This window comes from Poecilia mexicana, unplaced genomic scaffold (genome assembly GCF_051168715.1).
Source record: "Poecilia mexicana isolate PSO_F unplaced genomic scaffold, ASM5116871v1 scaffold_11, whole genome shotgun sequence".
In the NCBI taxonomy this organism is placed as follows: Eukaryota; Metazoa; Chordata; class Actinopteri; order Cyprinodontiformes; family Poeciliidae; genus Poecilia; species Poecilia mexicana.
In genome coordinates this window covers 19,622,740-19,648,762 of record NW_028263380.1, presented here as the reverse complement: position 1 = coordinate 19,648,762, position 26,023 = coordinate 19,622,740, and the positions used below count along the sequence as shown (strand labels likewise).

The following is a 26,023-nucleotide window of genomic DNA, read 5'->3' as shown; positions in this document are numbered from 1 at the left end:
AGTTTAATACGTTTTTTGTTGAAGAAAACTGATTTGGAAAAGTTTCCTTTTGCCAGATTTTATTTTTTGCTACTTGAATTATAGCCATTTTGGTCATTAAAATACCTAAATATCCACTTAACTTTATATTTTGATGATGTAATTCTTAAATATTAAGCGATTAAAATTTGATCAGTTACTATTCACCAAATACTTTTTTACTTACTTGAGTAAGTTCTTTTTAAATTACTTGAGTTAAAATATGCTGAAGTAGTGCTACTCTTGCTTGGGCGAACGGTCAAATGTACGGAAGCCGAGGTGCTCCCCCTTCCCCCACTGTTTTCTGTAAGGTGACCCTCACCCACATCCACCTGTACCGAACCCATAGTACCGTGAAGTCCGCCCGCCCGGATCGCGGTGACGTCTCGGTCCAGAAGGTGGAGGGATATAAAAGCCTCCATGTCGGAAAAACTCTGCTCTTCTCATAACGGTCTGAGTTTCCACAGACACGCTGCGCCTTTTCTCTCTCCTCCTCCGCCAAGTTTTTATTTGTTTGTTTTTCTCGACTTTTCTCCAAAGATGAACAGAATCGTTTTTGTCTTCGTCGCCGGACTCGCCTTTGCAGTCGGTAAGCAGTGGCTAATTAATTTAATCAATGAAATTAATCGAAGATAACTGTTTCATCTGTCAGTTAATGAAGAAACTACAGTTTATCAACTTTTTTTCTCCACTGCTTTTTACTACTTATGATTACAGTTTGTACCATAATTCCCCCCAAGGACAAATTTGGAGGTTTTAAATTAGAATTAACAGTTTAACGCATTTTTTTAGTTAATGAGGTCACATCATATATCGTTTACCTTTATGAAAAATCCACATTATTTCGTCACATGAAATGTGTTTCAAATGTAGTCAGGTTGTTTTGTTTGGAGTCCAAACTTCATCTTTTTGGCCTCAGGTTTCAGGCTGGGTGTGTTCAGCTGATGAGTCAGAAATAAACAAGATCCAATAAAAAAATTACTTTAAGCCAAATATGAATAAAACACCGTTAAGGCCATGTTTGGGTGTGGTCATTTAACACAGAAGGCATTTTTTAAAAAAGATTATTTGGATTTTGGTAACTAAGTTAATTTTTTTTATCATTAACTTATTTGGATGTTGCAAATAAACGATTGTGTTGGATTTTGAAAAGATTACATGGTTTTCATAAAGTCCATTAAGGTTTAAAAACTGACCACTTTATGAGGGTTAACTAGCTAAGATACTTTTTAAGTTAAGAGATGCTTAAAATCGTCATGGCACAGATCCAACAAGTTGTCAACTCTGGTTTATTTTGACCAGATAATTTAATTTATTTGCGTCAGGATGTTCTTTGAGTTTTAGATCTGGTCATTGGAGAGCAGATTAACTCGTTTTCATGTCCAACAGTGTAACTGGACGTGATTTTGATGCGTTGTTTGGCTGAAAACAGCCATCAGCAGATGGGTAATAAATGAAGGCAACATTGCTCAGACCGGCTGTGCCAAATAAAAATCTCCCACATCTGTATTTGGCCACGCCCGCTGGTCTGAACCATTGACCAAAACTGCGATGCATTCATGCCTCTGGTTGTTTACACCAAATTCTGGTCCAACGGTCTAAAAAACACGAGTCATCAGACCAGGCAACTTTTACCTAACCCTTTATTGCCCGGTTTTGGTGAGGCTGTTCACACTATTAGCCGACAGGAGAAGCACAAGACGTGGCCTTGTGCTTCTCCTCCAAAGTTCAATGGCTATTTTTGCTGTTTTTGACCATTTTCTGTAGTTTTGTGTGAAAGTCCTTGTCAATAATTGGTTTCCTAAATCCTCAGACCAGCCCATCTGGCATCAACAATCAATTCATGTTCAAAGTAAATATTATTTCCCATTGATCTTCTGCTGTCTTAGCCCATTTTTTTCCAATATCCGATTGCTATTTTCTTCATTTCTGATCATTTTATGTGGTTTTGTGTGAAAATTCTTGTAGTTTTTGAAATCCTCAGACCAGCCCATCTAGTCTCAATCATTATTTCATGTTCAAAGTCACTTAAATATTCTTTCCTATTGGCTTTCTACTGGTCAGCCATTCCCCCTGCCATATGGTTCCCTGAGCTGCTGTTTGTACGATCAGCTAATTGAAGAGGTGTGCCTAATAACATTTCCATTTAAATTATGATAAATTGTGTCGTCTGTGGTTGTAATTAGGAGCTCTGGTGTCTGAGGACTGAAACGGTTGCACATTCCAGGCGATTTTGTTTCAGATTTCACTTCAAATGACAGGGAGATAAACAACACCTACAGGGAGGGGTGGGGTGAGTTTTCAGTTATTTTTCTTGCATCATAATAAATAAGCTGGAGTCTTGTGGTTTGGTTTTGAATATTAAGAAATGGCTTAAAATTATCCTGAGCCGACGGTTCAGAATAAGCAAATCTGTCTTATTTTACTTCTGGGAAAAATTTGTTTTGTTGGTAGAAGTGTCAGTGAATTTTTGAGGCAGTTTTGCAATTCGAGGTGGGTTCATTTTGCATAACTTGCCAAAAATGGGTCAAATGTAGTGGTGCTGTTATTGGATGATAAAAGATGAATAGCTGTTGTGGGAAAAGGCAAAAGAAGCTCATTGTTGGTCCAGTTTGGCTAAATGGGTAACATCATGCTGTGAGTTGTGGAGGGCAGGGCAACAATAAATACGTTTTGAATTGTTATTGCGGCCAACTGAAAAATTCCTTATTTTCAAGGGCAACTGTTGTACAAATCAATGTTCAGTCTCCTTCTGAGCTAGTTTTAAATCTTTAGATTTCTTTCTTTTTTTTAACAATTTTGGCACTAGCAGGTTGTTGATATATTAGGCTAATGCTAACATCACTTGTTAATTCCATGTTTTATTACAATTCCAATATATTGTATATTTTATTTGCAAAGCATACATACATAATCCTTATGTTGCCTCAGGTTCAATGTATTTATTCTAACAAAAGAGGAAATTAAGATGGTGGTTAACTTTAGGCCAGCAGCTTCTGCCCCTGTACATTAAATAAAATATAATAAATAACTCTAAGCAATAGCTTCCAATGAGCAGTTAGCAGCAGTTAGCAGCAGTTAGCAGCAGTTAACATTTTTAAAATTAAACCTAGCTAAAATTGACAACATTAATAACAGTTAAACATATACAAAACATAGCAAAATTATTATTATTATTACATTTGTCTCAAATGTATTTTAAAATATATTTGTCGAGAAAACACAGAACTGATCCTAACAGTTACAAACGGCAACAAAAAAACGGAGGAGGAGCTGTCTGTTACTGGTTGCTACGGTAACCACCAACTGCCAAGAGAAACGACTTGACTCGACAAAAATAAAGAAAAAAAGCCTCACATTTATAATAAAACCCGGTTACACATAAACATAGTACACAATAAATTACATTAAAAAATATTTTAAAATTATGCTAATGAGAAGTCCAATCCAAACTTCAGTTTGAATAATCTACTGGGTAATTGTAGCTTTGTAGCATCAGTTTAATGAATAGTAAAGAAATCAGTTCTGGAGATATTTGCTATGCTAAAGCTAACAGGTGGTTTAGTTTTGTAGGCTAATGTTGCTTGCTAACAATATTAGCTTTAGCCAAATGTTTTAACATGAACATTTGGTTTTCATGTCCTGGAAACCAATAGATCAGTCAGAAATGACTCATTTTATAAAAAACAAAACAAAACAACAACAACAACAAAAAACAAACAGATTCAACGGTGTGAGTAATTGTAGTTGAATGACATATTTGCTAAGCTCAAGCTAGCAGTTCCTTTATTTTGTAGGCTAAAGCTAATGTAGCTTGTTAATGCGTTTGCTAATTCCAATGTCTGGAGTTCAATAAGTCAATCAGATTAGTGCTTTTTATTTATTTATTTATTTATTTTACATAAATGGAGTACACAATAAAGTAAATAAGAAATATTTTATAATGAAAAGCTAACTTCAGTTTGTGTAATCTGTGAAGAGTCACTTTAACCTTTATATGTTTCTTTATAGATCCACCAGTGTGAGTAAGTGATAGATGAAAGGTGGAGCTTAGGTTTTTCTGCAGGCTGTACTCTGCTGGATTTACTTTAATGATGTTGTTGCAGGTCGGTGTGAGGCATCGTGTTTGAGGTTCGGTGCAGTTTTTTTCCACGCTCTTTAAAATCAGTGAATCATGTCCCGACTTGGCAACCCTTGCCTGAGAAATTCTGCAACTTGTAAAAGTTGTCTTCTCACATTCCTTAAACACAGAGGACCTTCAAATACACCATCTGTCCTGCGTCCATTGTGTCCCGGTTTTGTTTTGTTCTTGGGATTTCTTCCACCATCTTGACTCGCTCTCATATTTCAGACCACACCGTAAGAGAGGGGGGTATATCCCCCTCTTGTCGTTCTTCGCTCCAGGTCAGGGCACTGACCTCACTCCCACATTGCTGAGCCTAAATATATGTTACTTTGTGACAGAAGACTGAGTCACAAATGCAGATAGTTATTTGGGAATTGACCAGGAGGTCAGGTTTAGGGAAGTGGCTGGTTTCAGCCATGCTAGCTGCAGAAATCAACATGTCACAGGCTGCTGGGAGGTTTCCCCAAACGACGACTGCCAGAAAAATAAGCACAAAGTTTCACCTCCGTGCAACTTTGAGCCTGTTATGTCACGGCTTTTCCAGAGAAGGAAGAATAAAACAAGGTGGCTGTTGATTTAGTAGCTCTTCTGAAGAAGCCTTGGGTGTACTTTGTATCCAGTTACGTAAAAACAGTTTAGTTTGTTGCTGGTTTCTTGTGTTTGTACTTTAGCTTCTACTGAATATCTCTTAATTCACTTGAAGTAAGACAATAGTTACTCATCAGCAACATTTCTGAAAGATATATAAGCTTGTTTTGAGTATATAACCTCTTAATATTGATTAAAAAGTTCTAGTTCCACTGGTAGATGAAGCTAGTACCTTTTTAGAACCAATATTAATGAATTATTTAACTAAAACAAGCTACTATATGTTGCAGAAATGTCACTTATAAGTCAGTTTTGTCTTATTTAAAGTGTATTAATCTGTCATGATAGCAGATTTTGCTGGACAATAAATTCTCCCTGAATTTATCATGATAAACAGTAATAAAGTTATTTTGAGACCATTTTCAAGTAATATATTGGTGATGGCATAATCTACAAAAACACAACTTTAACTTCTAATCAACATTTAACACTTTAATATCCAAATAAACAAAAGAAAAGCTATGACAAATGAAACGAATTACTTCGTCCCCGTGAACAAAATTGTACATTTCTCCTACCATGTTTTAGGAAAAGCCTTTGTCTTAAATTTTCATCAATTTTTGAAAAACTTCTTTAAAAAAAAAAAAAATAGATTTCAGCTTTTAATTTTCATCCCATTCAAATCAAATAAGAAAACAAAGTATTTAATTAGCACCAATGCAGATTAAATTACCCCTGTTGCTTGTTTTTTTTTAATTGCAATGTACACATAATTATTTCCTCTACAAAGAAGCTTTGGAAATGACGTTTGCTTAACATTTCACGTGATGATCTTGTTTACCCACTGACTGGACCCAAAATGTTTCCACAGTCTGACTCACCTCTCCCTCTCCACACAGTTTCAGCTCATTCTCAGAGTCACAGCTCATTGGATTATTTTTGTTTTTTAATTTAGGATCCAACTCCCTCTTGGCTTCACCTGAACACAGAAACAAATAAGTTGACACCCGAACAGAACTTGTTTCAACTGGAAGCAAACTATTTTTAAGTGATTGCAACACAAACCACCTCAGGTTTAACAGATGCATTATTGTTTTTCAGCAGTCAGAATGATTCACTCTTAGTTTGATCATGAATTAAACTGACCATTTTGTTTCTTCTTTATTTTATTGTAATTAATTTAACTGCATCTGCCTTTATTTTGGCTCTTTTACGGTTTTTTTTCTCTGAAGAGTTCGTTTTAGTTTTGAAGCCTGCAGTTCTGTTGACTGAACACCAGGGGGCAGCATAACACCAGGAACTCAGCGGTGCCACACCTATTATCTAAAACGAGCCGCTTGTTTAGAGACAGAAATGCTTTTTATTTGGACTCCTCTCCACATACAAAAAGAAAGTACACCCTTTGCTAATGCTGGGGTGTAATTATATAAATAATCTGATCTTTACTGGGTTCTGAAATTATTGCAATCCAAGTTTAAGTTTACAAAACTACACAAAAGATTCCACTTTGTCATCATTTATTAAATAAACATGAAGCAATAATGGAGGGCCCTTCAGTGAATAAACTAAGTACACCCAGGTGACATTTCTAAGTGCTGCTTTATAACTGATGACATCACCTCAATAATGTTATAAAATAATTTATCTATAAATGGAAAATGTTTAATTCTAACGACTTCCTGATGCGAAAAATGACAATTAAAAACTTTCATATGTGATTTATGTATATAAAGTGCTCCTTCACACACTTGCATATAACAAACAGGTCGTAATGACGAGGCTTTTAAAGGCCGATTAAAATAGAAATGGGCCGAGCGTCGAGCCTTGGGGAATCCCGCAGCTGAGCGAATTGTTCGTGGAAGAGCTTATTTATTTTATTTACCGAGAAACTAACAGGAAATGGTAGAAGAACTGGCCCAATCCAAGTCCAGTAACACCAACCAGGCCTCTAAACTTACTTACTTCACTTCTGTAGCTGTTTATGTGGTTGTCATGCCCTAAATCTAATATTTCTGAGTATTTAAACATTTATTTGTTGTTTTATTTGATGGGAACGGATGCAAAAAACAGATCTGATTCCTGTTTTATTGTATTTGTACCCAATTCGCATCATCCGTCATTAGAAATACCTTTAAAAGTTGATCTTAAATCAGTAAAATGGTAAAAAACAAAACGATGTATTTAAAGCCACTGAATCAAAAACGGTTAAAAATTAATGCAGTTTTAGGTCATCTTCATTTTAAAGTCAGTTCTGGTCTTAAAATTAGATGAAAGTGAGTTTACAACTCAACAGAATAAAAATAAAACCTTTTCTGTTTAGTTTATCCTTAAGTAAAGTTTAAATGGGAATAAAATTAAGAATGGCTCATCGTTGAACAGTGGAAAGTTAGATTATGGTTTGATTCTCAGGAATTATGAGTATGATATGATTATTTATATTATTTAGCTTTAAATAAAATGAGTTGGTTTGTTTTGTCTGGATAAATTAAAAAAAAAAAAAGATTTAAATGTTTTTGTAAAAAACAACAACAACAACCTTGCCCAGCCCCTTTTCCATTTAAGAAGCCTTTATTTAAAGGAATGTCTCTTCCTGTTCCAGGAGTGACGACGGTTCTGGAAATGATGTCTTCACGTTCCAGGAAAATCTAAAATTAATCTAATCTCCTTTACATTAAAACACTGTGGAGGATTTTTAAGGGCAGATAAAACAGACGGGATAAACAAAATTAGGCAAAGATAAATTGTTTCCAAAGCTGAGAATAAGTTTAATAAAAAAAACTAATTAAACTTTAACAAACACTGCAGCTGTGTGTCTGTTTATGGTGAAATTATGTTTGTTTTTTTCATTTAGTGGGTAGAAAATCCAGAAATTTTACATGAGTAAGAGTAAAAATACTCCTAAAAGTATATATATATATTTTTATTAAAGTAAACGTAACAAATGTAACAACCTCTGATCATCTGGTGAGAAAAAAAACAATGAATTTCGTCTTTCAGCCTCTTGGAAACTATGCGCCTGGTTTTGTCACTGACGGAAACGTCTCGGGGGAACAAAGCTCGCTTTGCGTCAGAGCGTGTCTGAACCCAACCAGAACCGGGAAGGCGTGTCGGATCGGGTCCGACCGGATCCAGAGACTGTAGAGGGAGGAGAGGCATGCGGCCGTCCGGCTGCATTGCTGAGCGCTGAGGTCCTGCTGGGCGGGGCAGAAAACACCGGACGCCGTTTTCATGCTCAGGCCTCTGGGGTTTCAGTCTGACAGAAAGTAATGGAATAATGAGAACTATGAGGAAATTATGCTACGGGTATCTTTGTTTTCTTATGTTTCACCTACAGTAGAGCGAATGTTTCTCATCCATAAACTTATATTTGGCTGCAAAAGGTTTAAAATCACTTCAGTTTCATTTCATTAAGTCAATAATTACTTTCTGAATAGTTTGAACTTTTAAAATAACTAAATGTGACGTTTAAAGGAAACACAAAATGCTTCAGTGACTGCAAAACAAGATTAAGTCAGAAATATTATCAACACTTTATACATGTTTGTTCACACAACAAACCAAAATGAATGTTTTATTTTATAAAATATATTCTATGGACTACTTTTTGTCTCAAAATACAGATTTTCCAAAATCAGACGTTTGCAAACATTACCAAAGAGACAATCCCATCAATAAGTCTGTCTGGAAATGCAAACTTAAATATATAATTGCTTGCATATAATATTGTATATTATTGGCACACTTGTGATGTTTCTGTTTTTTTTTAAATCTATTTTAATTTTTTTCTCTTTGTGCTCTGGTGCCAATTTCACTCCCTCTAAAAATGAAATCACTGAAACCACAAATAAAGTTAAAACACTAAATTAAAATAATCTGCCTCAAGATTTATAACATTTTACAAACACAAAGAATTAAAACACACACACAAAACTATAACATTAATGCCAACAAGCCTGCTGGTTTTATTCAAGTCTAGAACATTTACCAGTCGTTGTTTTAAGAGTTTTTAATGTAATAAACCGACACAAATCACTGTGTGATGGTGAAATAAATGATTATTTTTAAATAAATAACTTTACGTCTACCTAAACGGAGAAAAGAGAAACAACAAAATGTTGAAACTTTGCAGCTCAGGCGAACAAACGGATATTATTTACACTCCAGAAATAATCAGCAGCAGAAAGATAAAATACGTTGTCCAAAATACTTGGGTTAGGTGAGAACTGAAAATACAAACATGGTGGCAGCATCATGCTGTGGGATCCTTTCCTTTAGCAGAGACGGGTAGCTAAAAAGAAAGAAAAACAAAAACTCAGACACAATGGAATGGTTTAGATACATGGCCTAGTCAAAGTCCAATTTTTTTCTGTTATATTCAACTTGAAATTTGATGTTCATCTGCCTCCCATCCAATTTGAGATATTATACAAAGATGACTCTTCCTGTTTCTAAGTGTGACACTTCCTCCTATGAAGGTGATTAAACAAAAATATTGACTCGCCACACTTTTCAGATTTCTATTTTTAAAAATCCTTAATTTAAGCTCCACTTGTTACCTATTTAGACTCAAAATCTACATTTAAAGCTTGCATTATGAGGAGCAACAAAAGCCTGGGTGCAGCCAAAACCGGTGCAGCGAGCGATGAATAACCCTCCTTTACAAAAACATGGGTGTACTTCAGCTTTCATATGCAGGTACTTTAACTATAAAGTACTTTAATTAACCATCAGGAAATACAAAGCAACTTAATTAGTTTTAGTTTACTTCATAAGCAAATGTTTATTTGGTTTAAAGATCTGATAGATGACATGCACTGCTGTGGAAATACCAACAACAGTAACAAAAGCATTTGTTGCTCAAAATTAGAGGCACAAGCAGCACTGCAAAAACACAAAATCTAATTTAAGTGTAAATACATAAGTACACTTGAAAAAAGACACAATTAACTGACAAGTAACTTTTAAGTAACATGTAGGAGCTTGTTTTAATTAAATAACTACTTAATATTGATTAAAAATTACTAATTCAACTGGTGGATTATTTAAATTATAACAAGACATTTATAGAAAAATAATCTGCAAAAACACAAAACTTACCAAGTATCTTAGTAAACCTGAAATGAGACAAAAATAACTTTTCAGCAAGATATAGCAGCTTGTTTTAAGTAAATAATTCCTTAAAATTGGTGAAAAAGTGCTAGCTCCATTGGTGCCGTTACCTAGCAACGCCAGCCAAGCCCAGACCGTCACCTAGCAACCGAGTTCTAGTTCCACTGGCAGATTATTTAACTAAAAACATGAGGAAAATGTTTTGTTTTAAGTTAATTTATCTGCCAGTGGATCAGGTATTTTTTAAACCAATAGTAAGTAGTTATTTACTTTAAAAAGCTCCCATTTGTTGTGGAAAAGCTACTTGTAAGTTAGTTTTGTCTTATTTTAAATGTATTAAGACATTTAAAAGTCAAAACCAGGCCAAAATACTTGGTCAGATTTTGTGTTTTTGCAGTGAGATGATGTAAAACAAGTACTACAACAGAATTTATAGTATTTTTTGAAGGAAAACATCTGCCAACTTCAGAAAATGTAAAAGAAAAATTATCAAAGTATTGATCTTTACATTTTGCATGTGAGGAATCAGGTTTTCTGATCAATAGTTCTACTTGTATTTCAGTTGATTTGATTTTTTTCACAAATTTTCTGTGACTGATTAGTTTCTAAATGTTCTTATGAATGAATGTGTTCATAGTCTTTTGTCCTGTGATGGATTGGAAATTTGATTAATTAATGAATCGTTTCTGTTTATTTAACCTAAAATAAACCAAAGGACACGTGACTCTGGTTTTACTCTCAGATATTGTTTATTTGCTCCAAATAGTTTTTACTTGGGTGTGTTGTTGTTTCTATGTCTTCCACTTTTTCAGTATCATCACTTTTTTTTGCTGGTAAAGGTAAAAATAAGGGAAAACATCAGAAAAGTTAAATAAAAAAAGCTGGTAACTTTATTTGAAGGGGTGTGGATAAGACTGACATGACATCTGTCATGAATATGAAGAAGTCATTATGAATGTTTATGACTGATGTCATGAAGTGTCATTCGGTAAATAAAGACACTTTTAATGCAAAGTTGCTCTAGAAGTTGCATTGAAAGTCCATTAAAAATGCCAACTTTGCATTAAATTATCATAATTTACAAAATCATGCAAATGTTGTCACATTTTTGCCCCAAAGCTTAAACGGCTACATTCTTCACAAAATTTATTTTTTAAGTGACAGTCGCACTAAAAAAATGTCTTTTTGTCTCATCCGCGGTATGAAGTTGGACCGGACTTCATGTTTTCCTTGAAGGCCTCAGCAAACGTTTCTAAGAAGTGCAGCACTTATTTATCCTTCATACGGGACCAGGTTTAACTCCTTTTGCAGCTTATTTATAGTTTTCTTCAAAAGTAGTTCCCTGTGTCGCATTTCACCACAAAAATACCAAAAATAAATATTTTAGTTAACAGTTTCCAATAATCAAAGGTCGTTTAAAGGTCTATTGTTAGGAAATGATAACTATAAATTTGTTCTCATAATCAAAATGTAAAATTTTAGGAGTTTAAAGTCAGTATTTCAAGTACAGCTCAACACTTCACCAGGATTAAGTAAAAATAAATAAAATCAGGACAGATTGTGACTGATTTGGTTTATTTTGTCCATATTTTAATCTCAACATTTCCCATCAGCCATTGTTTCAGTCGTCCATTATGACTGCGTTCAGATAAAACATTTCTACTTTTTTTGTCCAGAACTCTGCGATCGTCACAAAACGTACTTGTGAAAGTGGCACTGAAAGTGTTTCACCGCTTCGTCTTGACTGGTATGAAGTCGGACCGGTTCTGACGGGTTTGTTTAAACTTCCTGATCGACAGTCTGTTGCTCAGGGAATACATTTTTAAACATTTTAGTTTATAAATCACTAAACGGCTTGGCACCAAAGCACATTAAAGAACAGCTTCAATGCAACACAAATCTGGAATAAACTAATCCAGAAACAGCCGAAACACCGATTTCTTTAAATAAATCTCAAATCCTTCCTGTTCAGAGTTGCGTTTAACTCATAACTTGATGATGGATTAATCTGGTTACATTTACACTGCAGGCCTTAATATATTTTTGTATTGATGAAAAAGTCTTAGATCCAGTGGCAGATTATTTCACGTCGTGTTGAAACTTCTGGGTGACCCACTGAACTTTGACACGCACTGCAAAAACACAAAACTTGCCAAGTACTTTTAGTCTAGTTTACTTAAAAGTAACTTTTCAACAAGATATATTATCAGCAACAAGAGCTTTATTTTAGGCCAATAAAAGTGCTAGTTCCACTGGCGCCGTTACCTAGCAACACCAGCCAAGCTCAAACCGTCACCTAGCAACCCAGTTCTATTCCACTGGCAGATTATTTCACTAGAAACATGGGGAAATGTCTTGTTATAAGTTTATTTATCTGCCAGTGGATCTTGTATTTTTCCATCAATATTAAGGAATTATTTTTTTATTCTTGCTTAAAAGTTGCTTTCAAGTCACTTTGTCTTATTTAAAGTGTGCTAAGATCTTTGCACTAAAAATATTTGGTAAGATTTTGTGTTTTTCGCTTTGTGTTTATTTAGCTAAATCATTTTAGCCAAATAAATGGGGAACTCTGAAACTTGATCTTGGGATATTTTAATAAAAACTTGTAGAAATACAGTGAAATGTTAATATTTGTGAATAAACCAAAGAAAAACAATTATGCTTGAGGTTGAAAGTGTAAGTAGTGCTCCATTTGAACGCTTGTATCTCTGACTCGTAAATCAGAACGGGTCACAAAGGAAGGAACAGAGTGTAACTCTTTTTAATGACGTACTTTCCACCAGTCACAAGATGCAGGGATGATAACTGGGCCGACTGGTTCCACTAAAACATGCTGTTTCATTGTTGGTGTTTAGTCACGCACACGGTGTGCCAAACATGGCAACAAGCGGCTCAACATGGCGGCAGAGACAAATCCTAAATTAAAAACAAATGTAGCTATGGTTCAGTTTCTATTGTTTTCTGGTTCACCAGCTGGTAAAATATGTTTTGTATTTAAAGCAACATTACAGAAAAACTTTGTTTTATTCATATTTACAGTTGAGGATTTTTGTGATTTTACAGTCACAAAAATTTAACCTAGGGATGTCCAAACTTTTTGTCAAAATCCACAAATTGAAAGTGTTCAGTACTCTTTTTTTCCCCCCAAAATTAAAACTCAAAAATCTAATTTTTAAATATTTTTTGACTGCACAGCGATAAATAACACATTTACCATTATTTGGCCTTGTTGTCCTCCACTTTTTAAAGTCTATAAAATGTTTCCCAAAATGTGAATCAACAATTTTTGCTGTATTTAGTCAAATATAATGGATTAATGTGTCCAATTGTTTTATTTAATGCATCAACATTAAATAAAAACTGGTGTTTTACTTAACGTTCACCGTTTAAGAAGATGGAAAAACTGTCCATGGAAAATTTCAGAGGACCAGATTTTGATCGGACCTCACAGAATGAATCAAATGGCCACAGTTGGCCCATGCGCCGCACTTTGGACACCCTTGATTTAACCTTTTAGCAACACAAAGTGGTGTGTTTGTCTCTAAATCTGCATATTTTGGACACAGACATCTAGATGTGAGATGAAATCAGGTTTATTGTTTCACTTCTGTAACATAAAGTCACTGACTGTGAAAAGTTGGCAGCCAGAAAAGCTGCATTCTCCGTACGTCTTCCTGACGGTAAAACCAGTTAAATCCAGTTTTTTTAAGGTTTCTGTCGCTCACCAGCAGCTGAACAGGAAGAAGGAAGGCAAGACATGCAGTAAATGACCGGGAATTGAAAACTACACGTTTGAAGCACCAAAGTTCAATCAATTTCTAAAGTAACTTCTGCTAAAGATTAACTTAAAAATAAAGTTTGACCTCAGAGGAATTAAACCAATTGTAATTTTATTACTTTTTAGCTGATAAAGACCCTTTTGTTGTAAAAACGGCAACAATTTCATCCTTTAACACTTGAAATGTATCCATGTTAACATCCAGACATGCACTGGGCTGCTTGTCAGTGGAAGAGAAACTAAATGAGTAAAATCTGGATTTTTCTCCAAAGAAACAGCAGATAATCATTTATTTTAATCCAACATCAATTAGAACTTGGATCAGGATGAATTACTTGCTAAATAAAAAGTTTTCCTCCATCTATTGTGGTGGTAAGAGCTTCTTTGCTTCAGTGGTTTTATTTATTTATGCTCTTTAGAGTTGTATTTACAGCTGCCTTGTCTCGCTGCTTCCTGCTTCTAAATTTGTAACAAATCCAACACGGAAATGTTTTATCTTGGGAAGTCCCAAACCGAGTTTTATCTTGAGCTCATCAGTGTGTTTTTAAATCTTTTACATGCCAACATATCTTCCTTTTAATGCCATCATTTGTTTTTAAAGAAACCTTAAAGTCCTAAAACGTCTCTAGTCCTATCCTCCGTTTCTTGGCCTCTGGGAATTTAATTACAGATCTGGGGTAAGAGCGGTTTTTATGTCAGGTTCATGTAGTAAACCGTGTCCAAAAGTAAAACTTAAATAGCAAGAAGCATCTCCATGACACAGTTGGGTTACAGAGGCTTCAGTTTCGAGAGAGATCATCCTGACCCTGATGTACCTTTTGGCCTCCGGCTACCAGGAGGATGAAACTCCTGAGGAATGAAGAAAAACCAGAATGTGAAGCAATGCAATCCTTCTGCTAAACACCCAGTGACTCAACGACACAAAAGAACAAAACACCGCCTGTCTAGCTCCCTAGTTATCTAGCTAGATGGATATCTAGATATCCAGAAAAAGCACTAGGAAGTCTCAACTATCTAGATAGTTGGCTATGCAGTTTACTAACAATCTAGCTATTTAAGTAGTTAGCCAGAAAATGCACAATTAGCCAGATAGTTAATTATCTAGCTAACTCCCATCAGAAGTCACATAGCTAGCTAGTTGTGCCATTTCTATCCATTGTTTAGGGACAGAAACGACCATCGCTTCAACAACATGTCTCTCTACCCGGGTCTTAAATATTTCAGGCAAGACACAAAAACTGAACCACAAACCAGAATATAAAATCATTCCACAAGACATTTATTAAATCCATGCATTTGGCCCAATGGAGACACAACTCACCCACAAACCAGCAATACGTCCCTGCAGGAGGTCGTGTCTGAGTGCGAGGGCCTCATACTTTTACCTCTCATCTTCGCACCCAGAGACGTGGCGAACTGTCCGCATACACACAAACTATACAAATCCTCTCCTGCATGAAGCTCTCCACTCTTGGCTGCTAACCATTTAAGGAGTTGTGCTTTCTTAGATGTTTCACCTTTTATTCTGCTGCTAGAACATTCTGACCTGCTGCATCCTGTTCTCTTTATCCAACTGGTGTAAACAGGGTTATTCATCTTAACCTGAGCTGAAACATTTCAAACTATAATGTGGATACAAGTTTCTAAAGGGTTTAACACAGTGTAGCAATATGAAGCTTTATATTTGATACTCAAAATATACAAAACTCACTCAGAGCATGAATGTACTTGATAAATTTTTTTTTATTTCTCCACACCATCTAGAGAGTTAGCTAGCTATCCAGCTGGTCAGCTAGCTCCCATCAGAAGTCGTCTAGCTGTCTATCTAGCTACATAGATGGCTAACTAGCTAGATGAGCCTTTTCTAGCTACCTCGACAGTTAGCTAGGTGGCTGGCTAGCTTCCATCAGAGCTGGTCACCCAATCCGTAAGCAGAGACTTTCTTTGTTATTTATTTAACCTATATAAGTCCAGTTGTTCTCTATCGGTCTCATGGTTCTGTTCAAGAAAATTAGTGAACATAAAACTTTATGATGTCGTGTTTTAGTCTGTAAGATCTTTTTAACGGTGAGACCAAACCCTGAGATTTATTTGTCATTTAAACTTAAGACATAAAGAAATAAAAAGGTTTAATACCCAATGATGCCGGGTGCAGCACAAACTCATTTTGGATGCAGAGAATCCGTCACCGTTCAGCGCAGGGCTTCACTCGGACATCTTAACGATGACAGCAAGTGAACACATAATTGTTTTTAATCTGTTCCTCCCTCTGCAGCCTCTCATGATCACTTTATTCAACACTATCTGCCAGCCTTATGTGCTACGATTGTAAGTGAGCGTGCAGATAAGAGAGCAAGAATCAAACTTAACAACGAAGAGGAAGAGAGACATGGGGAAAGCTACGGCGCCATTTAAAGCTAGAGAATGTTATGAAGGTGAAGAAGGTCATTAAAGGCCAACTGTGAACTTTCTGGAGTATATTCATTATGCTATGTGTAGCATGGTGGTGGCAGCATCATGCTGTGGGGTTGTGGAGGTTCATCACCAGCAGAATGATCCTAAACAACCAGAGCTACAATTAAATTAGGTTTAGATCGATCAGTAGTGTCCAAACTGTTTTCATTAAAAAAAAAAATTAAAAATTTGTCATATTTATTATTTTAATAAAGATTTTAGTGAAACAAATGTAATATTTTGTTTTAGATGCAAAAAATAAAAAGGTTCAGGAATGTTGGGGTCAATTAAGTTACTGGATGTTTTGTGACCCTATAATACTAAAACCTGGCCAATGAATAAGAAACTTGTGCTATACCAATTTTTGTGTGTGTGTAATTTTAAGATTATTTTATTTGTCAGTAAAATTTGTCAATCTAAAAGAAATGTTAAAAATTGTCCATTCCTCTAGAACTGTGGTTGGGAGGCCACAAAAAAATGATCCAGAGGGCCACAAATGGCCCCCGGACCGCACTTTGGACACCCTGGTTTAAATCAAAGCATGTTCATATTGTTGCCAATAATTTTTAAGTTTTGTTTCAAATAATGTCCGTGTTCATTGTGACAGGTTTGTTATCGTGTCATACTTTAGTCGCCTTTTAAAAGACTGAAATGGTTTCTGCTCTTCCTCCATTTTGTTTTTTAAACGGCTCTGTGGTTTCCTGCTCTGATCCAAACCTGCGGTTCCCCTCTGCTGTCAGTAACTCACTGTACAATCTGCTGCTCGTTTATTTACAAGTAAACATTTTTTCTCCTCCTTTCTGTCTCTTTCCCCGAACCCTTGATTCCTCAAACCTAACAGGTCAAAACCTCGAGTGCTACAAATGTAGCATCGGCCTGTGGAACGTCTGCTTGACCACAAAAACCACGTGTAGCACCGGGGAGCACTGCTTCAGCGGCGAAGGGGGATCGGGTGAGTCACTCATCAAAAACGTCTCGCCAAGAGATAATCTCCAAGACATTCACAGCCACATTCCTGAACCGCTGGATGACTAATTTGTTTTTTGAAGAAATATTTATCAACAGAACATGGTGTTAGTGTGGTTTCCAGGTATTAGCCCCACCAGTTCCTCTCCATACCCAGTAACTGGTTGGGTAACTGTGGCTGCAGCAGCAGCTGCTGGCACCGAGTCGCTTTTATTGCTGTGGAGGAATTTGGAACATTTTCAGTCAGCCATGTTGGTGGATTTTCCAACAGTAAGAGCATCTCAGCTGGATTTAAACCCAGACTTTGTCAAAGACACTCCACACTGCAAGAAAACACAAAATCGTATCGAGTAACTTTGGTCTGGTTTCTAGTGCAAATATCTTGGTATACACTTTTCGTCAAGAAATAGACTCGTTTTAAGTAAATAATTCCTTGATACTGATGAAAAAGTACTAGCTGCATTGGGAGATAAATTTACTTATAACATGGGGAAAAATATCTTGTAACAAGTGAAATAATCTGCCAATGGAAAGAGTATTTTTTTCATCAATATTAAGTAATTATTTACTCAAAACTTTCCTTGTTTTCTTACTAAAACAAGGAAAAATAAGAAATAAGATAAAACTAACTCAAAAGTAGCTTTTCAACAAGATATCATGACTTGTTTTAAGTAAATAATTCCTTAATATTGATAAAGTGCTAGTTCCACTGGCGCTGTTACCTAGCAACGGCAGCTTGCCCAGCCCGTCGCCTAGCAACCAAGATCTAGTTTCACTGGCAGATTATTTTACTAGAAACATGAGGAAAATTTCTTGTTTTAAGTTAATTTATCTTCTAGTGGATCTAGTGGAATTGTGTAGTAAGAAGATGTTTTCACTAGAAACTAGACCAGAAATACTCGGTAAGATTTAGTGTTTTTGCAGGGCAAAGCCTTAATCCCGTTTAATCTCAGAGGTGGATTCCTCTCAAATGTAACAGGAAGTGCACTTTCAGAAAAGATTCACAGGATATTTTCCCAGAAGTCATCATGTTTCCCTCTCCCCAAATATGAGGCAGCCATTTTGGTTCTTTATGCTCAGCAATGATTTTGGGTTTACATTAACTCTTCAACCCTCTGTCTTCAGGGAGTCTTAAATTTATTTATGTAAAATAAAGGCCTTAAAATGTCTTAAATTCATTAAAAAATGTAAGTTGGCCTTAGATACGATAATCACAAGTCTTAAATTTTGTTGTGGTAGGATTACTCAGTTTTATTTTTTTGTGGGACTTTTGTCAAGGAAAAGTTTGACTTATTTTTCCGCTAAAAAGAAGCGCAAAGAACTAGCTGCTAATACAGCCTTGCTAGCTAGCAAGCTAGCAAGAAAACAAAGAAGGGAAAGTAGAACTTGATTTTAGGGAAAATGCTGCAGCTGAAATTAAGTGTCTTGGGTTTTATTCATATTTTTTTGTATTTTCAGCCAAATTCATAATTATCTTTATTATAATTTTCAATAAACTTTGTTTTTTGTTTCATTATTTATCTACCGGTGATATAGTGAAGCACTTTGATCAGCTGAGGTTGTTGTAAATGTGACTTGATTTTTTTGCTATTAATAATTTCAGCCCTAAATCAAACTCCTCTTATTACTGCTGAGCAGCTTTCTGCTTGTTTCTACTGACTTTTTATCTCTATAGGTTTCTCTTAGCTTATCAGCAATAAACACAGATAACCCTTATGACATCAGTGCGTCTTACAGCACTTAAAAAATGTCCCATAAATACCAACACACAAAAAAACATGATTAAGTTGTACTGCTGACTTAAAAACACTGAAACAAATCATTAAAATAGAATCAACATCATGCAAATCTTGTGTAACATGAATAAATGTTATGCAACTGAAAGTATATCGTATTTCTTTAAGCGTCTATATGAGAAAACATTTTCAGATAATATATAATTTAGGTCAATTATAAATGGAGTTTAAATATATTTGTTTATCAACCACATGGATATAAAGTGGTTTTGTCTAAGTAAGAATGAGGAAAATAGAAATGTGAAGGCGTGAAATATGGTTACAATTTAAAAACTAACAGTTCATTCACAAAATACCAGCAGGTATTTTATATTATTATTACTTTTATTACATATATAAACCTGAACCAGGATGTCAACTTGGATTCTGGTTACCATAAATTCTCTGATTCGTTTTCCTGCCAGTCGTCCTCACTTTGTTTCCTGGCACAAAACCTTCAACATCACTAAACAATGATGTCAAGATTTTAGAAACTGATGTCATTTTCTTTTGCCATTATGTCTCCGGTGATGGTTTTAAATTTACAATCACTGACTTTTTATCTCTATAGGTTTCTCTTAGCTTATCAGCAATGAACACAGATAACCCTTATGACATCAGTGCGTCTTACAGCACTTAAAAAATGTCCCATAAATACCAACATGATTAAGTTGTACTGCTGACTTAAAAACACTGAAACAAATCACTAAAATAGAATCAACATCATGCAAATCTTGTGTAACATGAATAAATGTTATGCAACTGAAAGTATATCATATTTCTTTAAGTGTCTATATGAGAAAACAACATTTTCAGATAATATATAATTATATTGCCACTGAAGGAAACGCGCACAAGCAAAACAAGATTTTACCTGCATGGCTGCTTCATGCATGTCTTTGTGCAGCACGACGACGTGCAGGAGGAGGGAATCGGCGATAACACACAACTATCTTCTTCTGATCGATTAACTCGTTATTCTGAGAAAACCAACCAGAAATTAACTGTTATTTTAAGAAAACCAGTGGAAATTAACTCATTATCTTGAGGAAACCATAAAAATCAGGTAATGAACTCGTACAAAAGTCAGAATCTTAACTCAAACCATCAGGAAATCAACTCGTTATTTTGAGAAAACAATCAGGAAATTAATTTATCTTGAAAAAACCATTGGGGGAAAAGTATATGTAGAAAATGTTCACTCTCGCCGTCTGCATGACACACAAAAAAATCCCAAACACTTTTTGTTTAACAACTAAAATGACTTTAAGCACGACTTAAATACCCCAAAAGGCCCAAGTTGAACTACTTTCATTGAGACGGGTTGAAAATGGATTTACTGGTTGATAGTCAATCCTAAATTGTGTTTCTTCTACAGGTGATGTGAAACTCAAAATGAAGGGCTGCCTCGAAGTGGCAAAATGCAACAAGACGGACGACGTGAAATTACCCGGCAGCTCCAACACCACCATCTACAAAATGACCAAAACCTGCTGCAGCACCAACCTGTGCAACGTGGCGCCCGGCCTGCCCGGCGCCTCCGCCCTCAGCCTGGCAGCTGTCGCCATGTTTTCTCTCCTGGCTGCCAACTTCATGGTTTAATACTCCAGAAAAAAGAGCTTACAGACACATAGTACCATCATACACGTTCTAGCACTAGATCTTTGTTTTTCATGCATGTTTTAAAGTGATTTTTACATCATTTAACTCCTAAAAATTTAATTAACTGGAAATTAAATTTAAATCATTTTTTTTTGCAACACATTTACAGATTCTGTGTTTTTACATGTATTTCTTTACGGATTTTGTATTGAAACGTAAACATTTTGCTCTTGGAACAGATTTAAGCCTTGGTGATTGGCTACATTTAGCTAAAATAAACAGGAAGTTGTTAGTTTATGTTGGGCTAAATATAGAAAAAGAAAATCCAGATACAACACAGTAATACCAAGTGTTAAAAAAAGACAAATCAAGTTTTATGTTATCACACGAATGATTTGTTTAAAGACATACCGTTTTTCAGCAATTACCTTGACTAGCTTGGCCAAGCTAAGCTATTGTAAGATAAGGGCACACAATGCTATTTGTTTCAGATGTGGTGCATTAATTTTGGGAGAAAAAATTAGCTTTGCTTGCATTTTATCTTAGAAACCAGAAACTGAAATATTTCTGACTTACTCTTGCTTTAGCTTAAAAGATTTTAACCCTCTTCTTAGGAGCTAACAGGCTAACATTAGCCAAAATAAGTAAATGCTGGTTTGGTTTTCTGTGAATGTAGAAAAAGTTTGCCTTTCAGTCTTACTTGTGGCATTTGTTCCACTTTTCTTTATTCATTTTTTAAATATTTCTGGTCACACAAATACACTTTCTGAGCCGGATTAAGTTTTCTGCGTTTGGTTTAGCTGAGTTAGATTAGCTAACCTAATGTAAGCTAAATGCACTAGCAAATGTTTCCCAAAGTACCGTTTGTTTTTAATGACATATATTATTAATTCAAAATAAAAAGGAGCTTAATACGCATTTCTACGTCAACTCATTATGTTAGAAACTGGAAACTTAATCTTAAATTTAAAATTTTCTTGACCGGTGACTTGCAAAACAGCTAGCTTGATAACTAGCTAGCTCACAATATAGAAAAAAAACACATCTTTCTATCGCACATGTGACACATATTCCAAGTATTCAAGAAAGAAAACTGAGGTTATTTTTGCAAACAAAAAGACAGATAAGTAATTGTCATTCTCAGTAGCTAGCTGTTAAACATGCTAAGCTAATGGTGGATATTGCATAAAGTACAATATATTCTAGTTTCAAGATTAAAATAAGATCTGGAAAGTTTTTTTTTTCTGCTGATTTCAAATTGATGCTGTAGAAACCAAATAGAACGGGTTTGGTCTTTAAACATTTCTTTTCGTATTTCTAGGTAGTTTGGTTTTTTTTCGCGGCCCATCTTTCTTTTTCTGCCATCTTAAAAATGATTAATTTTTAAAAAAAAACACATGACTCCATCAGTTTTATTTAACTTCTTGATGTTTGTGTCAAAGTTATACATTTGCAGCAGTTGATCAGAAACTGTAGGATGAAAGTTTTACATGGTTTTATAAGTTTGTTCAGCCTGTTTAGGTTGCGTTTCATTTAAAGGGCTCTCATTTTTTACCGTTAACTGTCTCTTTTTTTATGTTGCTGCTCTTTCTATGGCTGTTTCCTCAATATTTTCAAAATCAGAAATTTGTGTCTGACTTTAAGGTGAAATGTTTCTTTGTAAAATTGTTTTTGACAAAGGTGAATAAAATTGGAAAACGGGAAAGGGTGAGCTGTTTGTTTCAAGGTGTTTTCTAAACAGAATCACCATGGAAACGTTCCCAGACTGACCAGTTCTTCCAGTACGACACAAACAAGACTCGCCTGTATGGGAAATATACGTCAAAAACCTGAAATTATTCAACATTTTGATGAATAATTGAGTCAGGACATAATCAGAAATGGAGAAAAAACATGCATTTGAAAGTGGGTGAAATTAATGCTTTGAAGTTTTTACACAAATACGAAATAAATAAAGAAAAATAAAGAGAATCCACATCTATATATAGTCACCATTAGGAGTACTGTGGAGTTCTCGGTTACATTTGTGTTGTTTGGTATAAAGAGAGAGTTTCAGTGGAAAACCTTAAAACATTTTATGAAACGTCTGTGTAAAGGATCTGGTGATACCAGCGTTCCCAGCAACATCTAACCAAAACAAAAGACACAACTAATGAATCTATTAACATAAAAAGTCATGTTTTTAAGACAAAAATCCATTTTGAATAAATTATCATGACAAATTTTACACTTTTTCAGAAATTATTGTGAAAAAGTCCAAATATTAAATTCACAATTTCAATTATAAATGTCACCTCACATTTTTTACTTTTTTTTGCCATAGCAATTATTTTAAAGCTTTGTATAACTTCCACAATTAAAAAAAGATATATATACATATATATATTTTTAAATTCAACCACAGATTTCATTATAACTAAGACATCTCCTGAATGAGTGAGGATCTAATACTTTTTTTCTTCTACTTAAATAAGACAAATATACTGTTAAAAAGATTCTCAGAACATTTCAGATGCTTGTAAAGTTGTTCTTGGTATGGTGTATTTCTCCACACTCCCTCAGCCGCTCCTTGATTCAAAAGTACAAAAGATGCCAATCCACCCATCCCACACCCTGCGGCCATATATTTATATAAATTGCTGCTTTCACCAACCGACTCCTTACTTCTGACCTCCTGCAGCCTCTGATCGTCTAAGGACTCTATTTTCACCTTGAGCCAAAACCCAAACACCGAGTCAAGATGGGAAAACTGTTTTTTGGTTTTGTTGTAGCCGTTGCATCCTTGGCTCTGGGTAAGAAACATTTACAGCAGAATGAATTGTAATATTGTCATTTCAATCTGGAAAGACTCAGACGGAGAAAAAGGAACAATTAAAAGGTTTAATGACAGGAATGAATATCAGTTCTCTGGCGCTCGGGTCCCGGCAGCTGATTTGAACTGAGATTTGATGTGAACTCGATAACTGATTAGGGATGCTCTCTCCCGGGGCCCGACGCTGGTGGCGGAGGTCGGGAAAGGGTGCTATCCTGGAGAGCCGAAGGATGTGGGTGGAGAAGGGGCGGTGGTGCGTTGAACGCAGCTGGGAACCGGCTGACGGTTTGGGTATGGATCCTTTTATGCAGAGCTTGATTGATGATTGGACGCGCCGGGTGAGGTCCAGCGCTGAGGTCGGAGATGAGCATGACGCCGATGGGCGAACGGAGATGGGGCGGAGTCTTCCAGCTTGAATTTTCGCTATCAGCTCCATATTAACTTTCATGAAACAAAATGTGCTGTTTGGAGCATTAATGTTTGGAAAAATAAGAATCCGTTTGTTCAAGAGTCAGGCTGAGATAACGAGTTAATCGCAAATAATCAGCCAGTGGAACTAGAACTGGGTTGCTAGGCAACGGGCTGGGCTTGGCTGCCGTTGCTAGGTAACAGCGCCAGTGGAACTAGAACATTTTCATCAACATTATAAGGAATTATTTATTAAAACAAGCCTCTGGATCTTGGTCAATAGTTACTTTTGAGTTAGTTTTGTCTTATTTCAAGTGAGGTAAGATATTTGGACTAAAAACTAAACCAAATGACTTGGTAAATTTTGTGTTTTTGCAGCCAGAAATTTCAACACAACGCAAAATTAAACCACTGCAGGACTGCAGCAAAACTCTAATCTATCAATACAAGTAGAAGGAATAATTTTCTTTTAAAACCAGCTGCGAATAAAGATATCTTACAATCAGATTTTTTTTAAATAATCCACTTCAGCTTTATATGTAGCAGAGTTTCATGTAGAAATTTCTGGAAATATTAGCAAAATGAAAAATCCTGAAAGACGTCAGATTACTCACTATTTGATGTGTGCAGAGGGTGAGGCTGAACTGCTGCACCTCAAATCAGGGTTTGGTCAAGCAGAGTCTTTAAAGGATTACTAATAAGCTGATCTCACACATTTCTAAAGGTAGGGATGAGAAAATGTACTTTTCTCAACGTTTTAAAGTAAAACAAAGAAAATAAAAATGAAAGTATACTTTGTTTTGTTTGCAGAGCTTCAAAATGTAGATTAAATATTATCCACTAGTTATTGAGGTGGTGCTTGACGACACCTCGCTTTAAGGCGCAGTCAGCCGGACATTTTAAGGCGGAACCAGTAACAATAAAGGGCTAAAACTAAACTCCACCAGTGAGAGTTAATTTCAAACCATCGCACAAAACTCTACTTGTTTTTACTTCACCTCAAATCAGAAAGTTAAGACTTCAACAAGAGAATAAAATGTTCATTGACGATGAAGCATTTCTTAGAGCTAAAAGCTAAAGTTAGCAAGGATCTACAAGATAATCTTGATGTTTCTACTCTTTGACGTTTAAGGTTTTAGTTAAACTTTAATATGTTTCTGTGTCTTTTTCAGTGGATTCACTGGTCTGCAGAAAATGCTCCGCTAGCGTGTTCGGCTTCTGCTTGAACTCCTCCAACGAGACCTGCACCGGGAACGACACCGTCTGCTACACCGGGAAAGCGAGTCAGTAACCTTATTAAAGCTTAAAAAATGTTTTGCTCACGATTAGCAGTAACGCCACTCTCACATCAGGGTTTTCTGACACAAAATTAATGAAAACTTCACATTTTCCCTGCAGCTTTTCCTTCCATCACAAGCTTTGGTGGCTTCAGCAACCAGGGCTGCAGGGTGAACGACGCTAGCTGCAACAAAACGACGACATCATCTCTGCTGGGCATCTCCTACAACACTGAGATCACCTGCTGCAGCACGGACCGGTGCAACCCGGTCACCATCACCAGCGCCGCACCGGCCAAGATGTCTGCCGCCATCACCGGCGCCATCCTGGCCTGCGTCCTGGGAAGCATGTTGTAATCAGATTACACCATGTTGTAATCAGATTACACCACGCTACCAGCTACATGTAGCTTCTCCAGCTAAATCCCTGTCCAATGTAAATCTATAAGCAATAAACCCACTGATTCATAAGTTCAGGCTTTGTTCTCGTCAGATCATGGAAGTTGATCAATGGGATGTTTCGAGGAAACGTTGAGCTCATAAACCTTTCATGATGCTGGTTTGAATATTTTTCAGTCTAAATGTATTTAACCTTCTGAAATAAAATAAATCTCTACATAAATCCTAAAAGTCTCAGTTTCATAAACTTACTTTACTTAACTTGATTGTTGGGGAGTTAATAACTTTTTAAAGTCCAAATAAATGGAGAATGCATAAAAAGTATCCTCACTTTTTTAAAGTTAATTTAATCTGCAGGATTCAGCAGTTTTCAAAATCGTACATTACTTTTGATTTAGTTTATTTGCAGCTTTACAAATGAGTCCAACAAAGAGAAAACATTAGAAAAAGTCATAATTGTTAAGTAAAATTAGATGTAGCATTAAAATCTGCAAAATATACAACAGAAAGAAAGAAAAAACTAAACGAAGGTGGGAAACTTTCTTTGGTTTCCAAAAATTGTGTTTTCATTGGAGATCGTTTTCACATCCTGAAGCTCTGAGAATCTTTATTTCTCAATTATATTTAACTTTTTAAAATACAGATTGTCTCATTAAGATCCAACATCTCATTTAGATTCTGCTACACAGTTTGCAGCATCTAGGAAAAGTG

The 26,023-nt window shown here is 35.6% G+C and overlaps 2 protein-coding genes across 2 annotated transcripts; both read left to right on the top strand.

Moving 5' to 3' along the window:
- The first annotated feature begins 435 nt into the window (after positions 1-435).
- Positions 436-22,121, top strand: LOC106909557 (protein Bouncer-like). The gene is made up of 3 exons (XM_088010390.1): positions 436-607; positions 16,915-17,025; positions 20,193-22,121. The coding sequence occupies exons 1-3, from the start codon at positions 439-441 to the stop codon at positions 20,414-20,416; spliced, it is 504 nt and encodes a 167-aa protein (XP_087866516.1). The 5' UTR covers positions 436-438; the 3' UTR covers positions 20,417-22,121.
- A 928-nt stretch (positions 22,122-23,049) lies between these two features.
- Positions 23,050-25,543, top strand: LOC106909558 (uncharacterized). Its single transcript, XM_088010391.1, has 3 exons — positions 23,050-23,208; positions 24,809-24,919; positions 25,035-25,543. Exons 1-3 carry the CDS (start codon positions 23,157-23,159, stop codon positions 25,268-25,270), a joined length of 399 nt encoding a protein of 132 aa, XP_087866517.1. The 5' UTR covers positions 23,050-23,156; the 3' UTR covers positions 25,271-25,543.
- The last annotated feature ends 480 nt before the right edge of the window (positions 25,544-26,023 follow it).